The sequence below is a fragment of the Podarcis gaigeae genome, assembly GCF_964106915.1.
Source record: "Podarcis gaigeae genome assembly, chromosome: 15".
In the NCBI taxonomy this organism is placed as follows: Eukaryota; Metazoa; Chordata; class Lepidosauria; order Squamata; family Lacertidae; genus Podarcis; species Podarcis gaigeae.
The window spans coordinates 31,005,358-31,026,502 of NC_139692.1; the positions used below are offsets into that span (position 1 = coordinate 31,005,358).

Genomic DNA, 21,145 nt, shown 5'->3' on the forward strand with positions numbered 1-21,145 from the left:
CTGCTGAAAAACATTGTTAAGGCAAGCCTACCCAGATATGTAGCGTGTTGACATGTGTTTTAATCTGCTTTTAGTTTACCCCTGATTTTAATCATTACTTTAAGGTTTTAAATAGCTGCTTTTAAAGTGTTTTTGCCCTGTTAATTTTGTTTTATTATTGCAATCCCATCATTCCCCGGGTGGTGGTACCACCCAATTCTGCTGCAATGCTTTCCTCAGACACACATCCTGTTATATTAAAATTGCAAGTGGCTTGGGGCAGAGACATCTTTTCAGCATCTTGCTTATATTTTCCTTTGTGAAGCCTCATTTTTTGTTCAAGGACCCTGCTATAGTAAAGCTTCAGTATTAGGAAGCCGTTCAGACCTCATTCACAAGTGCACTTTGACAGTTAGACCACTGAGAGAACAATTAAAAGCAGGACTAGTGGGGTCTTTCTGAAGACGGGGAATATCCATAATCTTTCCCCCCCTCTTGAACTGAAATTTTGTTAGGAATGAGTGTGAAGGCCTACATTTTCCTCAGAACACCTTATACCACAGCAGGCTGCCAAACCACTCCCCTCACATTCACTTGTGAATACAAAAGTGTTTTAAACACTCGCTTTAAGTTGCAGTGCACTGCCACCCACAGCATTTCCCACCCCTCTGCTTCAAACCATAAGGACTAGAAACTTGATTTTCCAGTTTGTTATCAAACTCTCAGGTGTCAAATTCTCAGGTGTGGATGCTTTCCAAAATTCTCCTCAGGATTTACCCCTGGACAAAATGGCTGCCAGCAGCTACCCTCAGTGAAAACTGTACAGGAGCTAACCTGAGTTTATTTTATTCATTAAACCATGAATGTGGTTTTGTGTGTGAGAGAGATTGTACCCCATACGCAAACCGTCTGATAGGGCCCTCAAACTCCTGGCATGCTGACTGCTGGGAGTTAGGAGTCCGTCACACCAAGAGGGTGTGATGGAAGGAGGATCCAGCTGCCCTTCCTTGTGAGAGAACTTGTTCATTAGAATCACAGAATTGTAGAGTTGGAAGAGGACCTTTGGGTCATCTAGTCCAACCCCCTGCAATGCAGGAAGAGTTGTAACGAAGGAGAAAAGGAAGGGGAGAAAAACCACGCAACAAAGTTTTCTCAGTGAAATCCAATACACCACTGTGTTTATTAACTCGGGATTAAACGTGATAAGCACAACCCGCAGCAAAGGGATAGTTTCCTTCCCCCACACTCAAAAGCTTAATCCTTCTGCTTCTTCAGGAGCTCCTTCAATTGCTCGATCTGGGTGGTCACGCTGCTCTTGGCCGTCCCGCCAGGGGAGGTGTACTGCTCCACGCTGCTCTGCTGGTTGAACACCTGGGAGATGTCACCTCCCAGCATGGGGCTGGAGGGAAAGAAAATGCAGCCAGAGGTCAGTCGGTGAGTATTCAACAATATCCAGAGAACTTTCTCTCTCTCTATATATATATATTTAAATATAATGTTGGTCACTCTTTCAAGTGACCAAGAGACAGTCATGCAGGGCAGAGCTGTGTCAGAGGTGAGGGAACTTCAGACCAGGAGGCCAAATGTACACCTAACAGGTTACTCTGTCCAGTTCTCTCGGCCTTCCCCAGGCCACACATCTCTGAACAAAAGCCATACTCCTTCAAAGCCCCCAGAATATATATATTTTTTTGACTGGCTGGAAGTATCCTTGAACTGGGATGGCTCTCTTTGGCCACCTAACATTCTGCCTTAGAGAGACTCTTGGAAGGAATGGTTTTAACGCAGTATAAGATGTCGACGCCTTGGGTCTGCAGCCGTGAGGGCTAGAAACAGCAGAGGTTGGATGCCCTTTTGTCATGTATGATGCAATTGAGGTTCCTGCATTTCACAGGGTTGGACTAGATGGCCGCTGGGGTTCCTTCCAAATCCACAAAACTTGGTTTTCACGTTTTGCAAAAGGGTGACACTTACTTGATGCTCTTCAGGTCCTCTGGGGATAGATGGTTAAGAGTCACTCCTTTGGTCTCAGCTAAGTGGACTGCTTTCCCGACGGCAGTGTGGGCTTGTCTGAACGGCATCTGCAATCACAAAAGCACACAGTCAGGAGCTTTCCCTTGCGTAGACCTATCTGATCCCTGCAATCTTCAGACTGAATCTACGAAGAGTAGGTGGTTGCTGTGGCAGCTTCCACCCTAGAATAACCTTAAGAGCACAAGTAGAGTCTACTGGATCAGGTCAGTGGTCCATTTGGTCTGAGGGGTATCGCGCAGACAAGGAGCACCCAAACACCTGTTGGAGAGGGGGGTCATCTCTTGGAAAACCAGCCCATCTTGCATCAAAAGGTTGTGCTATCTGAAACTCGGGGTGGGTGTTCCCTGCTGAATTATGTAGTGGAATGTAATGGAAACAGATGCCCACATTTACTGTGCAAGCAGAAATTTGCAGTGGTTTCTCCAGGAGACCAGTTTTTGGTGGCCCTGCATGGTGGTGCCCACCCAGGCCCAGATCCGCTGGGGAAGTCGCTGGATCACAGCTCTCAAGTACAAATGCAAGTGGAATCTACCACTTTGGATCGGGAGTAACCAACATGGTGCAGTGCCCCCTCCAGATGTTTTGGGGCTCCCATCATTCCTGGCTGTTGGTCCCAGCTTCTAGGGAACACCATTGGGGTGGCTACCCCTGCTTTAGACACTCACCCCCTTGCGAACCAGGAGGTTGGCAAGATCCGTAGCCAGCATATCAGGGCTGAGGGCTTTCTCCATGGTTTCCTTGTTGATCTGAAAGAGAATATTTATTTTGTTGTTTTAAAATTTTATACACCACTTGATTGTGAAAAGCAGCAACCTCAGAGCGGTTTACGAAGAGAACAAAACAATCAAGTTATCAGTCAAAGCAGCTCTTTAAAACATTCCAAAGATACAATTGGGAATAAGAAAACAACGCCAAAAAACAGATTAAAACTAACATCCATGTTCTACGTAGGTCTCTGCTTACAAATCCCCTATTATCACATTGAACTTGTTGGTTGCTTAAAAACACACTACACAAAATGCATTTATAACAAAAACGCATGAAATTCATTAAAAAGAAATAAAGAAAAGAAACCCAATAGCAGCAGAAACCTTTGGCAAGAGTAATGAATGCTCCATTGCAAGACATCAGGTATAATGGATAGCCAATTTAAAATACTGTAATCAAATCCACTTTAATTGTGCAACCTGGGATTTGGTGGTATACCAAATTTGAGAAATTGTAACAGTCTGGAACCAGCCTTAGAAAGAGAGGGGGAGAGAATGGGAACGCATATGTGCTTCCTCAGCAAGTAAGGGCAAACCTTCCTAAAAAATAATAATTCTTACCTGGAGAGTAGAGATCACACCAGTGGTGACCTGAAGCACGGCACTCAGGGTGTCAATCACATCGATCACGGCCTCCTTATCTTCCTGTTTGCAGGGGGAAAAACAGACAAATGCTTTTATCTTTTTACATGAGAAATGTTCTGCTGGACCAGACGAGAAGGCCCACCTGGTCCTGCAAAACATCACATACCCTCCAATATTTCTTCAATGAAAATAGGGACATCCTAAGGAAAAGCAGGACATTCTGGGATCAAATCAGAAACAGACGGCTTCTCTAAATCAGAGATGTCCCTGGAACATAGGGACACTTGGAGGGTCTGACATCAATGAGTCAGTTTCCCCCGGGAAGCTCATGAGCAAGGCCTTGTAGGCGATGGCCGTCCCCTGCAATTTGTCCACATTGACCCAGAGAGCAGACTCAAGCCTTCTCTCAACCTGAGCGCTGCACACATCTTGTGGCAAGAAGTTCCGCAGATCCTCTGCTTCTTACCCTCGATCCAAGCCCCAGCTGCAACCCAGCTGCGCCAGAAGGTGGCAGTCTGTAACGGGGACCTAGGTAAAGCCATTAATGCCCCCATCCTTTTACCTGCAGGTCTTTGTTGTAGGCACTGGGGAGTCCTTTCAGTACCACAAGAAGTCCAATAGTCTGCAAAGAACAAGGAAGGAATGAGATGGGAGAGGGCATTTAATAACACTGAAAAAGTATGTGTCACAAATACATTCATGTATGGACAAATCCACTGGATTTTTCTTTTAAAGGAAAGATCAACATATCCCCAATGGTCATCTAGTCCAACCCCCTGCAATGCAGGAATCACAACTAAATTTTTCGAGGCTTTGTCACTGACTGAACCTGAACCAAGCCTGGGCACTCACCCTTCCAATCACACGGCCAGTCTTGCTACGGATCAGTTCGAGGCTGTCCGGATTCTTCTTTTGAGGCATCAGACTGCTCCCGGTGCTTTGAAAATAAAACAGAGTATGTCACACTTAGAGAAAAGCAAGATCTGGTTCAACCTCTCAGGCCGCAGCAGTACTTTTCAGCCTCTCTGTGGGTGGGAGAAAAGCAACCTCTCTATACTGTATTGCTCTGCTTGAAATTGCAGAGGATTCTGGAACATGCCCCATTAGGGGCAGTGGCAGGCACAAACAAGGCTATGAGCCACAGATCTCAGAGTGTTTGAGTAAAATAAAAATGAATTTGGGGGAAATTGAACTGAAGCTGGGTTGAGCTGAGTAACTGCCTGGCGTATTCATTTGGGAAGGGGAACAAATTAAAAGTTTGCATTACCTTGAGATGATTGGTGATAATATAAGGGGAACTGAAATTATTTGGAGCACGATCCATGTGGAAATTGAATTGAATGGAAGGGAAACCACTGCAGAGTGCAAATTAATGGAAGAATTTATCCAAGACAATTTGGGTGGGGGATTAAGTTTTCTTTTCACTCCTCTGACTTTAAGTTCTATGTTTGCTTATACTGTATTAGCATATGCAAATTTGTGCCCTAGTCCCAAATCTTTTAAGTATGTCAATACCTCTGTGCCTTACAGTGCACAGTCAGACCACAAGCTGCAGTTCATTAATTGTGCCATGTGGGCTAGAAGCATGACCCCAGGAATATCAGTGTAGTGGAGGAGGAAGCTGTCATCTTTGCAAGGGGGTGTCTTTTAATCCCCTATCAGCCATCTCGTTCAGAAACTCCTGATAAGTGAGAGCAAGGAAAACAGATCCCCAAATGCCTAGCTTAAAAACCATTGGACATAGAATGATAGATTTACAAGGGACCCCTGCATTGCTAAATATTCTCTGAAAAGGTGGCCCTTCCACCTCTGTTTGGGCAAGGCTGCCGGAGGAATCCCCAGAACAGGGTTAAGAATTTCCACAGCGTTACCAGAATGCATCGGAGAGAGTGATGAATCCGAACTCCTTTGTGGCAAAGAGAATCAGGTCTTCAGCTAATTTGCTCAGGTGGATCATGAGCAGAGAAGAAGTGGAAAGGAACTCCACTGGAGGGGAAAAATGAGGGGAAAAGAAATCTCATTGGTTGCCCTCAAACAGGGAACAAGAATAGAGTCCATCAGGCTGTCCTGTTTGAACTAGCTCACTCTTATTGCAAAGCCTTCAAGGTTCTAGTCCTCTGCAAACCTGCCCCCTGCAACCGATTCCAAATATTCGGAACTCTGCCCTGACACAAAAAACAGCACACTTACCCGCAAAGTCACGGTCGCTCACAGCATCAATGCTGTTGATGCTGATGGAGGCCATCTCGAGTTCTAGAATGAAAAAAGACAGACAAAAAGAGACACGTCAAGGAAATCTGAGCAAAAGAGTAACAAAGTCAGATTGATTCACTTTGCATGCAGATGTTGTCGCAAGCGAAGAGTAGATTAATGGGGTGAGAGAGAGAAAGAAAGTGAATGTATTGTTGTGCGAGAGGGGGAAAAGAGAAAACACCTCAGACCAATTCAGCGTAAAATCTAGGCTCCTTTTATTTTTGGCAGTGTGTAAATGAACTCCCTCAACTTCTGGAAGAATGGTTTTGCTCTGTTTCATTTGGAAGGGAAAATGCACCACTCACCTTTACGGATAAGTTCACGGTCCAGGCCAAGGGGGTTGCCAGCCAGAGCACCACTGCAAAAATAATAATAAAATAAAATAAATGGAGAGACGAGGTAGAAAGAATCCCTCCTCCCCAAAAAGGAACCTCTTCTAACCTCCCGTTCAGAGGAAGGGCAGCAAGGGCTGAAGCCGACTAGCAGGGGAGGCCCACATTGCCCAGCCAAGATCCTTTGCATCCCTGCAGGGAGGTTGTACATGGGGTGGGAGCCATGGAATTGAGAAAACACTTCCCTCCTTTCCCTATGCATACTAACAATTTGCTGTCAGCAGTTACAGGATATATTGGTCCATTACATTACAATTATTCTTAAAGGAGACAGGTGTACACGCAACATCCTCAAGATTCACAGGTGATGATGAGCTACTGGTCTTAGCTGGCCCAGGTGTAACTAACACCAGAAGGAGGTTCAGTTTTTACCTTCCCAAAGGCAGGACGTCAATCCTCTTCTTCACCTCCGAGAGACGCTCAGAATCCCTGGTCAAAGCCACGGCATGGCTGTTGGAAGTCAAGAGGAAGAGACTTGGAAGTCAAGAGGAAGAGGAAGAGGAGGAAGCAAACCCACATCTCTGAAAAGAGGCGCCCGCCCGCCTACCCGCCAGGGCCAAGGAATTTTACTTCTTGGATCTGGAGCCTCCTGGATCATAGAAAGCAGATTTTGGTGACCTAGCACTCTGCACACGCTCAGAGACTACCTCTCCCTTCCAGGTTGAAAGCTGCTGCAGGATGGATTGGGGCAACTTACTAGAAGGAACTGCAGAAGGTGGGGAAGGCATCCGTTACCTTAATAAGAGATGGCTCCATCTGATTGGCTGAGCCCTCTGCAGGTGGGTGTAACCAGGAAGGATCACTTCAATTTCACTGCAAGGAAACACAGGAGACCACCAAGTTACAAAATCACATTTCACTGACTTTGGACCAAGTTTGTTGCCTACTGCACAAAGATTTGCAGTGTTGTCTCCACCCATTATTGGCCTCTGGCCTTGCCCTTTTCTGACACATGGCTCACAGATGGTTGCCCAACAGGGAATGTAGTCCTCGGACTGGGGAAAAGGAAAAGATTCCCTCCTCCAGCTTAGGGCTTCAGAAAGCCAATACCAGCCATTAAAGATGTCCCCAGAAATGAACTGGCAGCCAGTGACTAGTCCAAGAAGAGGGGACAGTGTGGTTTAGTGGTTAGAGTGTTGGGCTAGGGCAGACCAGGGTTTGAATCCACCACTCGGCTCACTGGGCAACCTTGGGCCAGGCACTGCCTCTCTCAGCCTAGCCTACCTCGCAGGGCTGTTATCAGGAATTAAATGGAGAAGCACCATGCACACCACTTTGAGTTCCTTGGAGGAAAAGGATGGGATATAAATGCAATAATATATATATAAGTAAAATGTGGCGGAGGGGCAGGGAGAAAATAAAGAGAAGCTTACGCAGAAGCACGCTCCACCAGGGTGCGGATGAGCTGCTGCAGGTGGCCGGAAAGCACTGTGATAGAGCTCTTCATCAACAACCTCAGGTCGGTCACCACCTGGAAGAAAAGCCACACAGTATCTCACTTCTCAGGCCTCATGGAAGAAAGACCAACAATTCCACCTGGAGACGCTGATCTGGCCCCTTTCACTGAGGATGCTGAAGAAGGTCATTTGGGATCAGTTTAGCCGGTCAAGGATACCGTTCCAAAGGCACGCACCACGTGTCATAGTGGCTGGGCAGTTGCTAAGATTGGGGGGTTCACACTGAAAAAGAGCCCTGCCCTGTGGCCCCTGGCTAGCTCACTTGGCTCTTTTCCTAGTGGGCATGCCAACCGCAACAGTGCCAAGGAAGAGGAGCAGTGAAGGGTGTTTTGTCCAAGCCCTTCTACCCAAGAAACCTGCAGAAGGTCCCGATGGCATCCAAGAAAACTGTTTTAGAATCCATATAGCATTCGATTGCTTGGAGTGGACATCCTTTACCCTGGCCTCAAAGAGGTGCATTATTGGAGCACAGCTGTTACTTCTGAGAAACACGTTGTTCTCTCCTCCTGGGCTGGAGGGTGTGGAGGATAGGAGTGAAGGCCTCTTAGTTTCAGGTTCCCAGCCCTACCCAGAGACACCATTGGAGAACAAACCCAGGACCTTGTGTGCAAAGCAGGTGCTGTATCACTGAGCTATAGCAGCAGCAGCAGCAGCAGCAGAGTGCAGGGCTAGATCCCATGGGCTTGACTTAGAGGAGAGTAGAATTTGGTTCCATAGGAAGATGCCTTCTACAGAACCCATTGGTCCATCTAGCTCAATGCCGGCTCCACTCACTTGCAGCAGCTCTCCAGTTTGCAAACTAACAATCCAGGAGCAAAGCATTGCTCTCCCACTGAGCTATGACCCTTAACTGTCTTGCACACATATGCTCACACACTTTAAAAAATGAATTCATTAAAACACATTTCTATTTCCTACAGCTTGGAAACATTTCTTCCCCTTTTCAGTGACATTCTGGGCAAACATTTTCCTGCACCTCGGTGGCTAATTGGGTAGGACCACATCCCTGGTCTGCCCCTGCTTCCATCCCCCAACTCCTTTGCCTCTGCCGTGGGTTAAAAATTGGTCATTTAATAATGTATTACTATTACTAATTTTAAAAAATTCAGGTAGTGAGTCATGGAAACTTGTCTGCAAAAGCAGATTTTTCTGCTGAGGGTCTCCTGATAAGAACCTGCATGTCTTGGTCCTATACACACTTACCTGGGAGTAAGCCCTATTAAACTCAGTGGGAATTACTTCCAAGTAACCATGTATGGAATTGCATGGGGGGGCACTCAGCTGGAGGCCAGTTAGCTCCCTACAAGGCCTGAAGGGCCAGTATCTGGCTGTGGGGAATGCAGGAATCAATATACAAGATATATTTGCCACAGTTCAGGTACCGCTTCATTGCTGAGTGAACTGGAGGCGGCCATCCAGTGTGAGAATAAGCAGGACTTGAACCCATGGCCTTCAGAGATGCTGACAAGCTCCTTAACCACCAGGCCACTTTGCCTCTCAACTGCAACAGCTCTGGGCTAGAGGAGGAAAAGAGGGCTTTGGAGGAATCAGCTATGGAAAGGGGCCACCTTGAAAGAGCAAACAGACTCCGAATTTTACACAAGCAACTGGTCCCCAAGACCAAGAACATATTTTTAATAATAATAAAGGAGAGACAGAAAGCTCAGTAGCTATGAATGAATAGCTCGTTGTACTCGGTTCAGAGTGTTGGGTACCAGAGCTGTTGGGCTAGGGAGAAAAACAATGGCAGCTGAGTTGGAGATACGGTGGTAACTCAAAGCACATTTGAGTTATACTGTGTGCTGTTCTGGTCGCCTCATCTCAAAAAGGATATTGGAAAAGGTTCAGAAAAGGGCAACCCTAATGATCAAGGGGATGCAGTGACTCCACAGCGCCACCCGCTCCCTCTGATGCTTGACTAAATGGACCATTGACCCGATTCTCTTATTTATGTTGTTACAACCTCAGCAAGGAGGAAGGGCCCTTCCCGAAAACACCATCCCCACCCCAGTGGAGTTGCAGAAGAGGAGCCGGAAAGCTGATCACATGCAAATAGATTCAGAGCATGATGGTGCAACTCCCGAGTTCAGAAATGTGGGATTACTGGCTGTTTATCCTCTGTATCAGAAAATCCCTAAACCTCGCACAATCTGACTTCGGCTGGACACAGGAAGGGGCAAAGGGCAATGGCTTAAATCAGGGTGTCTACAAGAATCCCTCCTCATTTCCCCACCATCTTGTGAGATTTTTTGGAAGTGTGACTTATCTGGAAAGCTTCAAGGACCAGAAACTCAACCTTATATTTTAAAATAGAATAGCTTTTTCAGAACGCTCCCTCCCGCAATACCATCTGCTACTACATTTAGGAAACAGGACAGAGAGAGAGAGAGAGAAACAGGTAGGATAGCTAAAACTGCTAATAAGCCATCCACTCTTGTTTTCCTACTTGATCGTTTCTGCTTCTTCCGGTGTGAAGTTTCCCAGCCACATCACCAATCAGCTCCTGGAAAAAAGGAGTCATCGTCATTGTCAGTCCAATGCTAGATCTTGAAAACAGTTATTCATTGGCTAAGTTTGCATGTAATGCTAAGCCATGGTTTGTCTGAAGCAATGCTTTGCCAAATGAACCATGGTTGTCTCCCCAACAAACAAACAAACCATGGTTCATTACTTTAAAGCTGGGGTCCTTGATGTGGTGTTTGCAGGCGCCATGGTCTCCTCAGACAGCCCCCTTGGCACCCACTTAGGCCCCATGTCCATCCCTTTTTTATTTTCATAATTTGAGGTGATTTATTTATTTTTGCTTGGGGATGATTCTGAGAGGTTTGCCTGTTTGGGGAGGTAGGGCTCTGGGGATCTAAAGCTTGGTTTGTTTTCGACCTGCTTGTGCTTTCGGCCTCTATAATCCTGCTGTCCTATAGTTATCCAACCGTGTTTGTAGCCCAAAAGGGCCATTAGGACACTGGAAATTAGGGTATGGATCTCTTTTGGTGGACAAACAGGAGGTAAGGGGAAGCTTGCTTCTTCCTGAAATGGACATAGCCAAAAATCCCTTAGAATCCCCATTGGAAATGTAAAGAAAAAGAAGGTACCTTTTTTCATATGTGGTGGGAATGTAAGAAGGTAAAATGCTTTTGGGAAATGATTTATAATGAATTGAAGAAAATGTTGAAATATACATTTGTTAAGAAACCAGAAGCATTTTTACTAGGCATTACAGGTAATGAGGTAAATAAGAAAGAAAAGAACTTATTTTTATATGCAGTGACAGCAGCAAGAATATTGATGGCCCAGAAATGGAAACAGGAGGAATTACCTACGATAGAAGAATGGAGAACTAAAATGATGGATTATGCAGAACTGGACAGAATGACAGGAAGGATCCGGAATCGACGAGATCAAAGATTTACAGAAGATTGGGAAAAGTTTATCCAATATATGCAAAAAATGAGTGATAATAAAATTACGTTTGTAAGCTTTAAGAAAGCTCTGTGAGGGGAAAGGGTTAAAAGGACAGAAATGTGTAAAAAGTAACAATAGGAAGGAATGGCAGACAAATTGAGAGAAGTCAAAAAAGAGAAGTAAGTTGTAATTAAGATGTATGGAATGTATAAATTTGTTTTTGTATTTGAAAACTAATAAAAATATAACATAAAAAAATAGAATCTACAGTCCCCAGAAGAAAAAAAGCCACAGAACGTAGATTGAACAGGTGCGCCAAACCTTGAGCCTGCGTTCAATGGTAGTGTGGATGTCCTCATCAGTTTTGGTGATCACCAAAGTGCCCTTGGAAATCTCCTCAGAAATCTACAAAGACAGCAGAAAAAGGGCTGGTTAGTAATTAACAAGGCGGTCTTTGCTGCTTGTGTTTGTGGCGGGATGAGTTAGAGAGCCATTCATGCATTTAACAGCTGAGCTCAAGAAGCTGTGTTTAGGAGCCCTGCTTCTTTCCAGGAGAAAGTCAAAAAGAGCCAGCATGCACTTATGGGTGTCAGCATAGTGGGAAGTGGATGACATCACCCACCACAGAAATATTTTTGGTTCTGGGGTGCTCTTATAAAAGGAACTGTACATTGGATAAGGAGAAGTTGATTCTTCCTTCTAACAAGGAATCCCAGACTGATGTGATGGGGAGATACAAATTGCATGCTCTTGAAGTAGAGATTTACTAACCTGTTATTGGCAAGGAAAGAGGGGAAGCAAACCCACCCAGGCCCCAGTTCTTAAATTCTAATGTTCCCTACTCAAAACGAAACAGTCCCCGCCTCCCAAAGCACCCTTTCTGAATCTTGTAAGCTTGCTTTGAAGTTCCCGGATCAATACCTTCTCAAGGCCACTGATGATCTTCTCCACTTCGGCTTTGGATAAGATCCCAGCTTTCTCCAGAGCCTTGGCATAAGCTATACTTGAGCGGACGTCAACCTCCGCCAAGCGATGGTCTACCTCTATCGAAGAGTTGAGCTTCTCCATGATGGGATCAAGACTCCCCGTCAGCCTTCCTCCGTAAAGTTTATCACCCTGGGGAAAGAAGGAAGATGCCTTGCGCAGGTTAGCAAGAATGAGAAATTAAGAAGGAATGTAGGAAATAACTCTAGCTAAGTACTGTTCACATGGACCGGATCTCTAGGGTTTCAGACAGGGAACATCTCCTAGCCCTATCTGGAAATGCAACTGGGGACTGAGCCTTCCTTGGGCGGGGGGGGGGGGGTTAGCAGAGCTTGGATGGCAAATCTATCATGTATGATTCAGTCAAGATTCCTGCGTTGCAGCGGGTTGGACTAGATGACCCTCAGGGTCCCTTCCAATTCTACAGTTCTATGATTCTAAGCTGCCTTGTACATCGTTACACTGTTGGTCCATCTAGCACTGACTGGTAGTGGCTCTCCGGGGTTTCAGGCAGGGCACGTTCCCAGCCCTACCAGGGTTGAACCTGAGACATCCCCCCCCCCCACGCGGCAGAGCTCCCCTCAAATGTTGAAGTCTGATTCTGAAATCATAGGACTCACAGGTCTACCTCTGGAGCTCACCGCCTCTCCCTCCCCCCCCCCCCCAGCCAACATTTTGGTGAATCCAGCACATATAGCTTATTATTGATCTTCAGCAGAACACTCAGTGGATCACAATCTGCTTCTGTCAGCACAGGGATTCCGTTGCTGCAACTGCTCCCGTTGCCTCAAAACAAATAGGCGGACAACATGTGACTGCTCTGCCTCTTCAGGAGCCAAAGGTCAGCCGGCCAGGAAATATCATTTCAGGGTCAAGCCACACTGAAGCCTGCATTCAGCACTTAAAAAAATAAAAATGCTTCTTTTTCCCAGGCAATGCCAGTAATGGAGGTTAGCATTGAGAAGCATCACTTGCAAATACTCTTTTTTTGCAAGAGACAGCGAGTCTTGTTAGGGGAAGATTCGCTTTCAAAAGGAAGGGTCTCTGAACGCAGGACTGAGTCAGAGCTGCCGGTCCATCCCAGCCCTACTGCATGCAGAGAAGATGCTCTGCCACAGTGCCACAGCCTTTGCCCTGAAAATAAAGTTAAGATTTTAGTCCTCATGCTTTTGAATCAAAGAACTCAGGAAGCTGCCTTACGCTGAGATGCACCGCAGGTCCATCTAACTCAGAATTGTGTGCACTGACTGGCAGTGGCACTCCAGAGGTTTTGGCAGGGAGTCTCTCCCAGCCCTACCTAGAGATGTTATCTGGGAATGAACCCGGGAGGTTCTGCACACCAAGTTGATGCTCTGCCACTGAGCTGCTTGCCCTCTACCCTATGGAGGTTTTCAAACAGAGGATGGGCTGCCATCTGTCAGGGATTATCTAGCTGTGGTTCCTGTGTTGCAGGGGGCTGGACTAGATGACCCTTGGGGTCCTTTCCAACTCTACAGTTCTAGGAATCCGTATAGATCCTTCCAATACAGCATGTGCAAATCAGACTGTGGCTTCACCTTGCCCAAGAGTGTCTGACGTGACCAGAAAATGGCCCTCAGCCATGTGAGTTCCTTTGAAACGGACGTGCCAGGGAGGGCGTCAGACTCCCCAGGAGCCTTCTGTATGCAGTGCAGGTGCACCACCACAAAGCCTGGCCCCTTCCAATCTCTCCCCAACCCCTGGGCCTTCCAGCATTGCAAACCCCTCACATTCCCACCCTAAATTCATTTGCCTCTTGAACATAAGAACCGCCTGCTGGATCAGGCCAGTGGCCCATCTAGTCCAGCATCCAGTTCTCACAGTGACCCCACCCAGATGCCTGTGGGAAACCCCTAAGCAGGGATTTGAGCACAAGAGCATCTCTTCCTTCCTCTGGTTTCCAACAACTGGTTTTCAGAAGCATCGCTGCCTCCAGCTTTGAAGGCAGAGCGCATCCATGATGGTTCCTAGCCACTGATAACCTTCACCTCCGTGAATTTGTCCTATCCTCCTTTAAAGCCATCTAGGTTTGTGGCCATCCCTGCCTCTTGTGGGAGGGAGTTCCATAGTTTAATTATATGCCCTGTAAAGAAGAACTTCCTTCTATGTGTCCTGAAATCTGCCAACATTTAGCTGATGGCACACTATAAATAAGAAGGTTCTATGATTCAATCCTACGACGGGTCAAAAAAATAAATAAATGAAACTTAGATACTCAGCAATAGCTGTTGTCTGAAAACTCAGGCACCAGATGTCAAGAATCTAAATGCTATAAATAAAACCATAAGAATAGCCCTCTTGGGGCTGTTTAGGTCAGTACTCTGCCTCCAACAGAGGGTAGTTCAATGAACTCGCATATATGCATGGTTTAACAGCCAGGCCCTTGTTCACTAATAGCAGTGAGAGAGGTACACTGCCTGTAACCATGGAGGGTATACGAGTCTCAGCTAACCATGCTAACAACCCCAATAAAAGGTTTGCAGCAATGGAACACACCATGTATTTTATTTATTCACATCCTACTCTCCAGCCCTGGAAAAAGTGCTCATCAAGTGGTTTACAAATCTCAGTAATAAAACAACTCCTGATCTCCGGCTTAAATTGTAAAGCACATAACACAAAAGGAAAAGGGATTCGGAGGGAGGAGGAAAAAAGTAAACCCAGAAACTGGTTCTTAGCATGTAAGACCCTTCACCAGCTCTTTGGTGACAGTCAATTCCATCATCCCAAAAAATCCTTATCCCATGCTGCAACCATGCCCTCTCCAGCATGCAAGCTACTGTCGGTGCCATCAAAACAGAAAATGAATCACAGAAATAACTACAAACCCTAATTTTGCTCAAACTCATTTCTGATGTGAAGCCTCTGCGATGACAAATCTTATTGTGAAAAAGGACAGGGATGGAAAGTGGGGTTTTTTGGGGGGTGCAGGGTGGGGAGGGGAGGTGAACTTCCAAAAACTCCCAGCTCACCTCGGATGCCATGTCTGGCGATGTATTCTCCTCCTCCAATTTGGCTTAGAAAGAAAGCAAGCTTTGCAAAATCTGGAAGAGAGCCAGAGATTGGGGGTGGTTTGACACTTGCATAAGAAGCCTGCCCCTCTACCATCCCAGACAGACAGACAGACAGACAGACAGACAGACAGACACAGCGAGACAGAGAGGCGGTGCTTCATTTCCCCTCTCTGCAAAGCTACTGGAGAGACCGCCAGGGAGCGCCCCGCAGCTGCTTCCCACGATGGGCTCACCTGCTGCGCCTCTGAAGCACCAGCCAGCCGATCTGTGCTGTTCCAAGCTGCCCAGGGCTCCCCTTTTCAAGCGGCAGCCTCCAGCAAGCCACGCCCCCTGGGTGGGGCTTGCTGTCAGATCGGATAGTTGGCCCCACCCACCGACCCTCTGGCTTTACCCCAACGCTTCTGGAAGGGCTGCTCTCAAATCTGTATTCCTAATAGCTCGAAGTGATTAAGCTCATCAAGAGATATCAAACTCGCTCTTGTTGCAGAGTTTCGTTTTGTTTTTTTTACCGACTCTGTCTCCAAATCTTAGCAAGTTATGTGTGTGGCGGGGAGAGGGAAGTATTATATGTATAGCTAGATTATGATGATACCTCCCCATCTCTATCATCTATCTATTATCTATCTATCTATCTATCTATCTATCTATCTATCTATCTATCTATCTATCTCTATCTATCTATCTATCTATCTATCTATCTATCTATCTATCTATATCTATCTATATCTATCTATATCTATCTATCTATCTATCTATCTATCTATCTATCTATCTATCTATCATCTATCTATCTATCTATCTATCTATCTATTGCATTTATCTCCCACCTTTTTTTCGAAGAAACCCAGGAGGACTTAGAAAAGTCAGTGCACAGCACTGATTAAACATGTTGGTTGTAGGATGCTGACACGTGTTTTGATCTGTTTTTAGCTTATTGCTGGATTTTTTATTATTTGGATGTTTTAGATTAGCTGCCTTTGACTGGTTTTACTCAGTGGCGTAGCGTGGGTTGTTAGCACCCGGGGCAAGGCAAGTAATTTGCGCCCCCTAACCCGTGGATTTGCGCCCCCTAACCCTACCCCCCAAATGTTGCGCCCGGTGCGGCCGGCCCCCCCTGCACCCCCCACGCTACGCCACTGGTTTTACTGATCATGTTATGTTTTTGTTCTTTTTGTCGCTCTTCCCCTTTTGTATCAAATATTCCAAAATTAGAGGTGGTGTGTTTGTGCAAGGCTTTTGCCATCTAAGAACCAAGAGGCAAAGAATGAAGTGCATCAAAGAATGTCACATTCCTGCTTTTATCATTTATTTTTTATGCTGTGGTGATTTTAAGTTGCTACTCCTGCATTCCAACAGCGGTTGACAAATCAGATCAAGAAAATGGTTTCAAAAGCAACCCTGTCCATCATGTCCAAATTCCTTTCATATGTATCAATCTCTCCCTCCTTGCACCATGTAATAACCTATGTTGTTTAATGGGTTCCCCCCTTTATTAATGGCACAAATCAGATAAGGTTAAGCACTTTAGCTTACTTATTTAAGTAGGAGATGTTATATTCCCTCCCCCTCCTCGCTGGCTTTATCTGGATTGCTTAATTTCTATAAAAAATCTGTCTGGAAATCTAACTTTTGGGTTGCTGTTGTGATGAGAAATGCAGTCTGCACTGGCTCAGGGAAGCAAAGTAACATAGGAAGCTTAATATTTATTTGTTGGTTATTTATTAAATTTGTATACCACGGTTCACAACATAAAAATACAAAATGAGAATACAAAATATATAATAAAAACAAGACCCAAATACCCCCACAAACCAGTAACTCCCCTCCCATAAGCCTCCTTATGCTAAAACCAGGGGGTGAGTCCGCCAACCCTCCTGGGCCCATGTGGAAATCTGAGCAGTTAAGGCACCACAAAATACCCATTTTACAGAAGGAAAAATGGGTGATGTTCAGAAACCACTACCCACAACACAATCCAAACCAGCATGGATGTAGTGGTTAGAGTGTTGGACTAGGGTCCAGGACATGAATTCAAATCTCCACTCCACCATGAAGCTAATTGGGTGTCTTTAGGACAGTCATCTTCTCTTAGCTTTGCAGAGGATAAAATGGAGAGTAAGAGGGTGAGAACTGTGTATTCCACCATGAGCTGATGGGAGTTGTGCTCCTAATTTCTGAAGGGCAGCAAGATGGTAAAGGCTGACCTAAAGGAACAACTGAAGCTGTGTATCCCATTAGCCGATTGCAAAAAATCTAAATTCATATGCAACATTTTGATATGCAGATTCTTATTTCCCCTGAAGGTACTGAAGATGTTGATTTCTGCCTCCCTTTCCCCTGTTGTTGTGTTTTCCCCTATGTCATTTTGTTTATTGTAACCTCCTTGGGGCAAGGACCTGCCTTCTTGTCCCTTGCAAAGTGCCAGGCACATTGACAGATGGACCACAAGCAATTATACTGAAAAAAATTCAGTGTAACTGAATCTACAAATGGTTGGGGCAACGTCTTGTGTCTTTAAGAGTAAGCATATAGGCAGACCCTATCTGCCTGCGGACTGTCTAGCCAGAGTGGTGCATGCTCTGGTTATCTCCCGCTTGGACTACTGCAATGCACTCTACATGGGGCTACCTTTGAAGGTGACTCAGAAACTACAACTAATCCAGAATGCGGCAGCTAGACTGGTGACGGCCGCCGAGACCATATAACACTGGTCTTGAAAGACCTACATTGGCTCCCAGTACGTTTCCGAGCACAATTCAAAGTGTTGGTGCTGACCTTTAAAGCCCTAAACGGCCTCGGTCCAGTATACCTGAAGGAGCGTCTCCACCCCCATCATTCTGCCCGGATGCTGAGGTCCAGCGCCGAGGGCCTTCTGGCGGTTCCCTCATTGCGAGAAGCAAAGCTACAGGGAACCAGGCAGAGGGCCTTCTCGGTAGTGGCGCCCACCCTGTGGAACGCCCTTCCAGCAGATGTCAAAGCGATAAACAACTACCTGACATTCAGAAGACATCTTAAGGCAGCCCTGTTCAGGGAAGTTTTTAACGTGTGATATTTTACTGTATTTTTGGTTTTTATGGAAGCCGCCCAGAGTGGCTGGGGAGGCCCAGCCAGATGGGCGGGGTATAAATAATAAATTATTATTATTATTATTATTATTATTATTATTATTATTATTATTAAAAAGTATTTTTTAATGTTGCATTTTGCATTGCTGTCACCCACTCTGGGACTTTCTGGTGAAGGACAGGTAAGAAATTCCTAGATTTGTGTGTGGTATACTGTAGTGGGTAGTGTCGAACTGGGACCTGGGAGAGACAAGGGTCCAAATAAAATTTGCTGGATGTGACCTTGGAGGCCAGTCACTGACTTTCAGCCTAACCTACCTTGCAAGGTTGTCACAGGGATGAAATTGGAGGGGAAGAGGGGGTTGTAAGTCAACTTGAGCTCCTTGGTGAAAAAGGTAGGATATAAATGCAACAAACCAACAAACCAACAAACCAACAAATAAATAAATAAATAAATAAATAATAAACATCTAATAATAAACATAATATAAAACTCTTTTATTTCATTATTCTTAGATTTATGTGTACAAAAAAAATAAAAGTTCCTTTTAAACCATTTTAAAACTGAATATTATAGCAATGATTCTTTATTCTTTAAGAAGCAATTATGTTTAATGAATGTGGGGTGCTAAAATGAGTTTTTTAAAAAAGTATGTTCAGCATTGCAAGAAAGATTCTGTATACATCCTGAAACTGCTGGTGAAATGCTTGATCAGCTGAACTTGTATGGAGAGGTGTTGACATTTTTATTTTTTTAAAACCAGTTGTTATAATGAATAGGGAATGTTTGTGCGTGTTTCCTTTTTTATAAAAAAGAAAGAAACAGAAAGAAAAGGAAAGGAAAGGGGAGGGAAAAAAGACACTTTGGTGTCATCAGCAAAATGCTGAGCGTAGTAAACATCTTTCATGACAAAGAATACAAAAACTCACAATAGCTGGCGCTGGGCCTCTCTGCTTTCAATAGTTAATACCGACATGCACACAAGCGACCCTGGGCCCCCCTGCCCTCTCACTCAGAACACTGCACCGAAAAACGTTGCTATGCTGAGCACACTTTTTTGGGGAGGAAAAAGGGGACAAAGTGCCTTTGTTCTCTCTGTGTTGTCTAGCAACATGGCTGGGCCAGGGACCAGCAAGAAAGCTCTGTGTGTGTATATATGTTTCTCTTTTGCTAACCAGAGGCTGCTTTCATGCAGCCACTTAACGTAGCTGCTGTTTTTATTTCATAGAATCATAGAACTGTAGAGTTGGATGGGACCACCAAGGCCATCTAGTCCAACCCCCTGCAATACAGGAATCTTTTGCCCAACGTGGGGCTCGAGCCCGTGACCGTGAGGTCAAGAGTCTCTCACTATCTACTAACTGAGCTCTCCCCACTCTGATGTTATTAAGGTGACAGGTACAATAGAGTTCAAAGCTATATATTTCGGAAATTAAGGCTCTCATGCTCTACTGGCTGAGCTATACCATACGGACTTAGCTGTTGCCAAAAACTTACACACTGCTCAGTTGTAGCAGAAAAACCTCGAAGCGGTTTACAAAGAGAATAAAACAATTAAATTATCAGTAAAAACAAGCACGGCCAACAGCCAGGGATTGTAGGAGTTGTAGATCTGCATTAGTAAAAGGGAAAACAATTTCTGTAGCTGCACTGCGTTAGAACGTAAGAAGCGCTTGCATGATCAGGGCCGCGGTCCCACACCAAATGCACATTTTATTTGTTTATTTAATATCCCACCTTTCTTCCAAGGAGTTCAAGGTGGCGTACAGGGCTCTCTCAAAGGGCTGCCTTTGAAATGTGATCAGAAACTTTGACTGGCTCAAAGAGCTGCAGCCAAACTGTTGACAGGGGCTGGTTATAGGGAAGCAGAATGACTCCTTTGCTACAAGAGCTCCACTGTTTCCAGGCACAATTCAAAGTGCTGGTTGTGACTTATAAAGCCCTACATGGCTTAAGTCCAAGCTATCTGAAAGATGGTATTCCCTCACTTGCCCAGGCTCTGAGATCTTCAGGGGAGGCCCTTCTCTTGGTGAATAAATTAAAGCACATCGCTTCCCCCAAAGGATCGTGAGAACTGTTCTCCCCCCCCCCCCGCCCCCAGAGCCACAATTCCCAGAACCCAAACTACTGTTCCCAGGACTCATAGAAGGGATCCTCAGGGTCATCTAGCCTAGCTCACTGCAATGCAGGAATCTCAACACACAGTCCTCCATCCAATTTGAAACCATACCGGACTCTGCTTAGCTTTGCAGATGCGCTAGCATTTTTATTGCTGCACCACATAAGGGGAAGTGGCACACTTTATAAACGTGCCTTGGCTATGCTCTAAAACACATGGTGTGGTTTACTAGGGATAACCTAACAGGTTGTTAATGAGTTTTAGTATCTGCAAGTTGCTTTGAGTCATTTTCAGTGGATAAAGTGACAACAACAACAACAACAACAACAATAATAGATTCAGGTAGGTAGCCGTGTTGGCCTGACGCAGTTGAAATAAAAATAAAAATTGTCCAGTAGCACCTTATAGACCAACTAAGTTTGTTCTGGTATAAACTTAGTTGGTCTATAAGGTGCTACCGGACAATTTTTTATTTCATCATCATCATAATAATAATACACTTGATCTTAGCCAAAAGGCCGAGAAGTGATGTTGATGATGATAATAAAAAATGGGGTAATAGCAGTGGTGGGAATACGATGTGTACCTGCTATAAGGTGGCTGCTGGTTCAATTCTTTTCTATGGTAGAAGTTATTTTACACTGTAAAAAGTACTCTTAAAGTTACATAATAAGATTAAGAATGGTCCTACGAGAGGGACGTGGGTTCGATTTCTTTCTATGCTAGAGGTTATTTTAATTTACACTGTAAAAAGTATTCTTAAAGCGACCTAATCTGTCCCTTCACTAATAATAATAATAATAATAATAATAATAATAATAATAAGGATGGTGCTGCGAGACTGACGCGGGTTCGATTCCTTCTCGGGGCAGAAGTCATACTCCAGCGTGAAAGGTATTATTGATACCTTCATATACTATTTCCTCCCTTTCCTACGCAAAGAGCCGTCCGCCCTGAACTCCCTCGAGGAAGGCGGGAGGAGGCTGCCGAGATCTCCGCTCTGACAGGGCCGCCCTCCCGTCTCGGAAGCGTCGCCCGGAGGGGAAAGAGGCGAAGCGGCCGCTGCCTCAGCAGC

At 45.2% G+C, this 21,145-nt stretch overlaps 1 protein-coding gene and 1 long non-coding RNA gene across 3 annotated transcripts in view; both read right to left on the reverse strand.

Annotated features, from left to right (window-relative positions):
• LOC310832741 overlaps nucleotides 1–21,145 on the reverse strand; it is a 211,576-nt gene that overhangs the window by 17,069 nt on the left and 173,362 nt on the right. The gene's annotated exons all lie outside the window — the stretch shown is intronic.
• On the reverse strand, nucleotides 1,127–21,121 carry ASL (argininosuccinate lyase). Of its 2 annotated transcripts, none has more exons than XM_083714701.1 (17): nucleotides 20,978–21,121; nucleotides 14,844–14,915; nucleotides 11,791–11,985; nucleotides 11,191–11,274; nucleotides 9,914–9,970; nucleotides 7,384–7,481; nucleotides 6,746–6,823; nucleotides 6,383–6,460; nucleotides 5,924–5,976; nucleotides 5,556–5,618; nucleotides 5,237–5,351; nucleotides 4,218–4,302; nucleotides 3,928–3,987; nucleotides 3,342–3,425; nucleotides 2,679–2,759; nucleotides 1,954–2,060; nucleotides 1,127–1,378 (listed from the first exon to the last, which is right to left on the reverse strand). In XM_083714701.1, the coding sequence occupies exons 2-17, from the start codon at nucleotides 14,853–14,855 to the stop codon at nucleotides 1,234–1,236; spliced, it is 1,395 nt and encodes a 464-aa protein (XP_083570827.1). In that variant the 5' UTR covers nucleotides 14,856–14,915; nucleotides 20,978–21,121; the 3' UTR covers nucleotides 1,127–1,233. The 2 variants fall into 2 exon arrangements, with proteins under 2 accessions (XP_083570827.1, XP_083570826.1); XM_083714700.1 differs by lacking the exon at nucleotides 20,978–21,121 and adding an exon at nucleotides 15,119–15,228.

Coding starts and splice junctions, on each gene's coding strand:
- ASL (XM_083714701.1), bottom strand. Junction 6,824..7,383: donor CTGGTGGAGCGTGCTTCTGC/GTAAGCTTCTCT, acceptor GTTTCCTTGCAG/TGAAATTGAAGTGATCCTTC. Junction 6,461..6,745: donor TGGAGCCATCTCTTATTAAG/GTAACGGATGCC, acceptor GACTTCCAACAG/CCATGCCGTGGCTTTGACCA.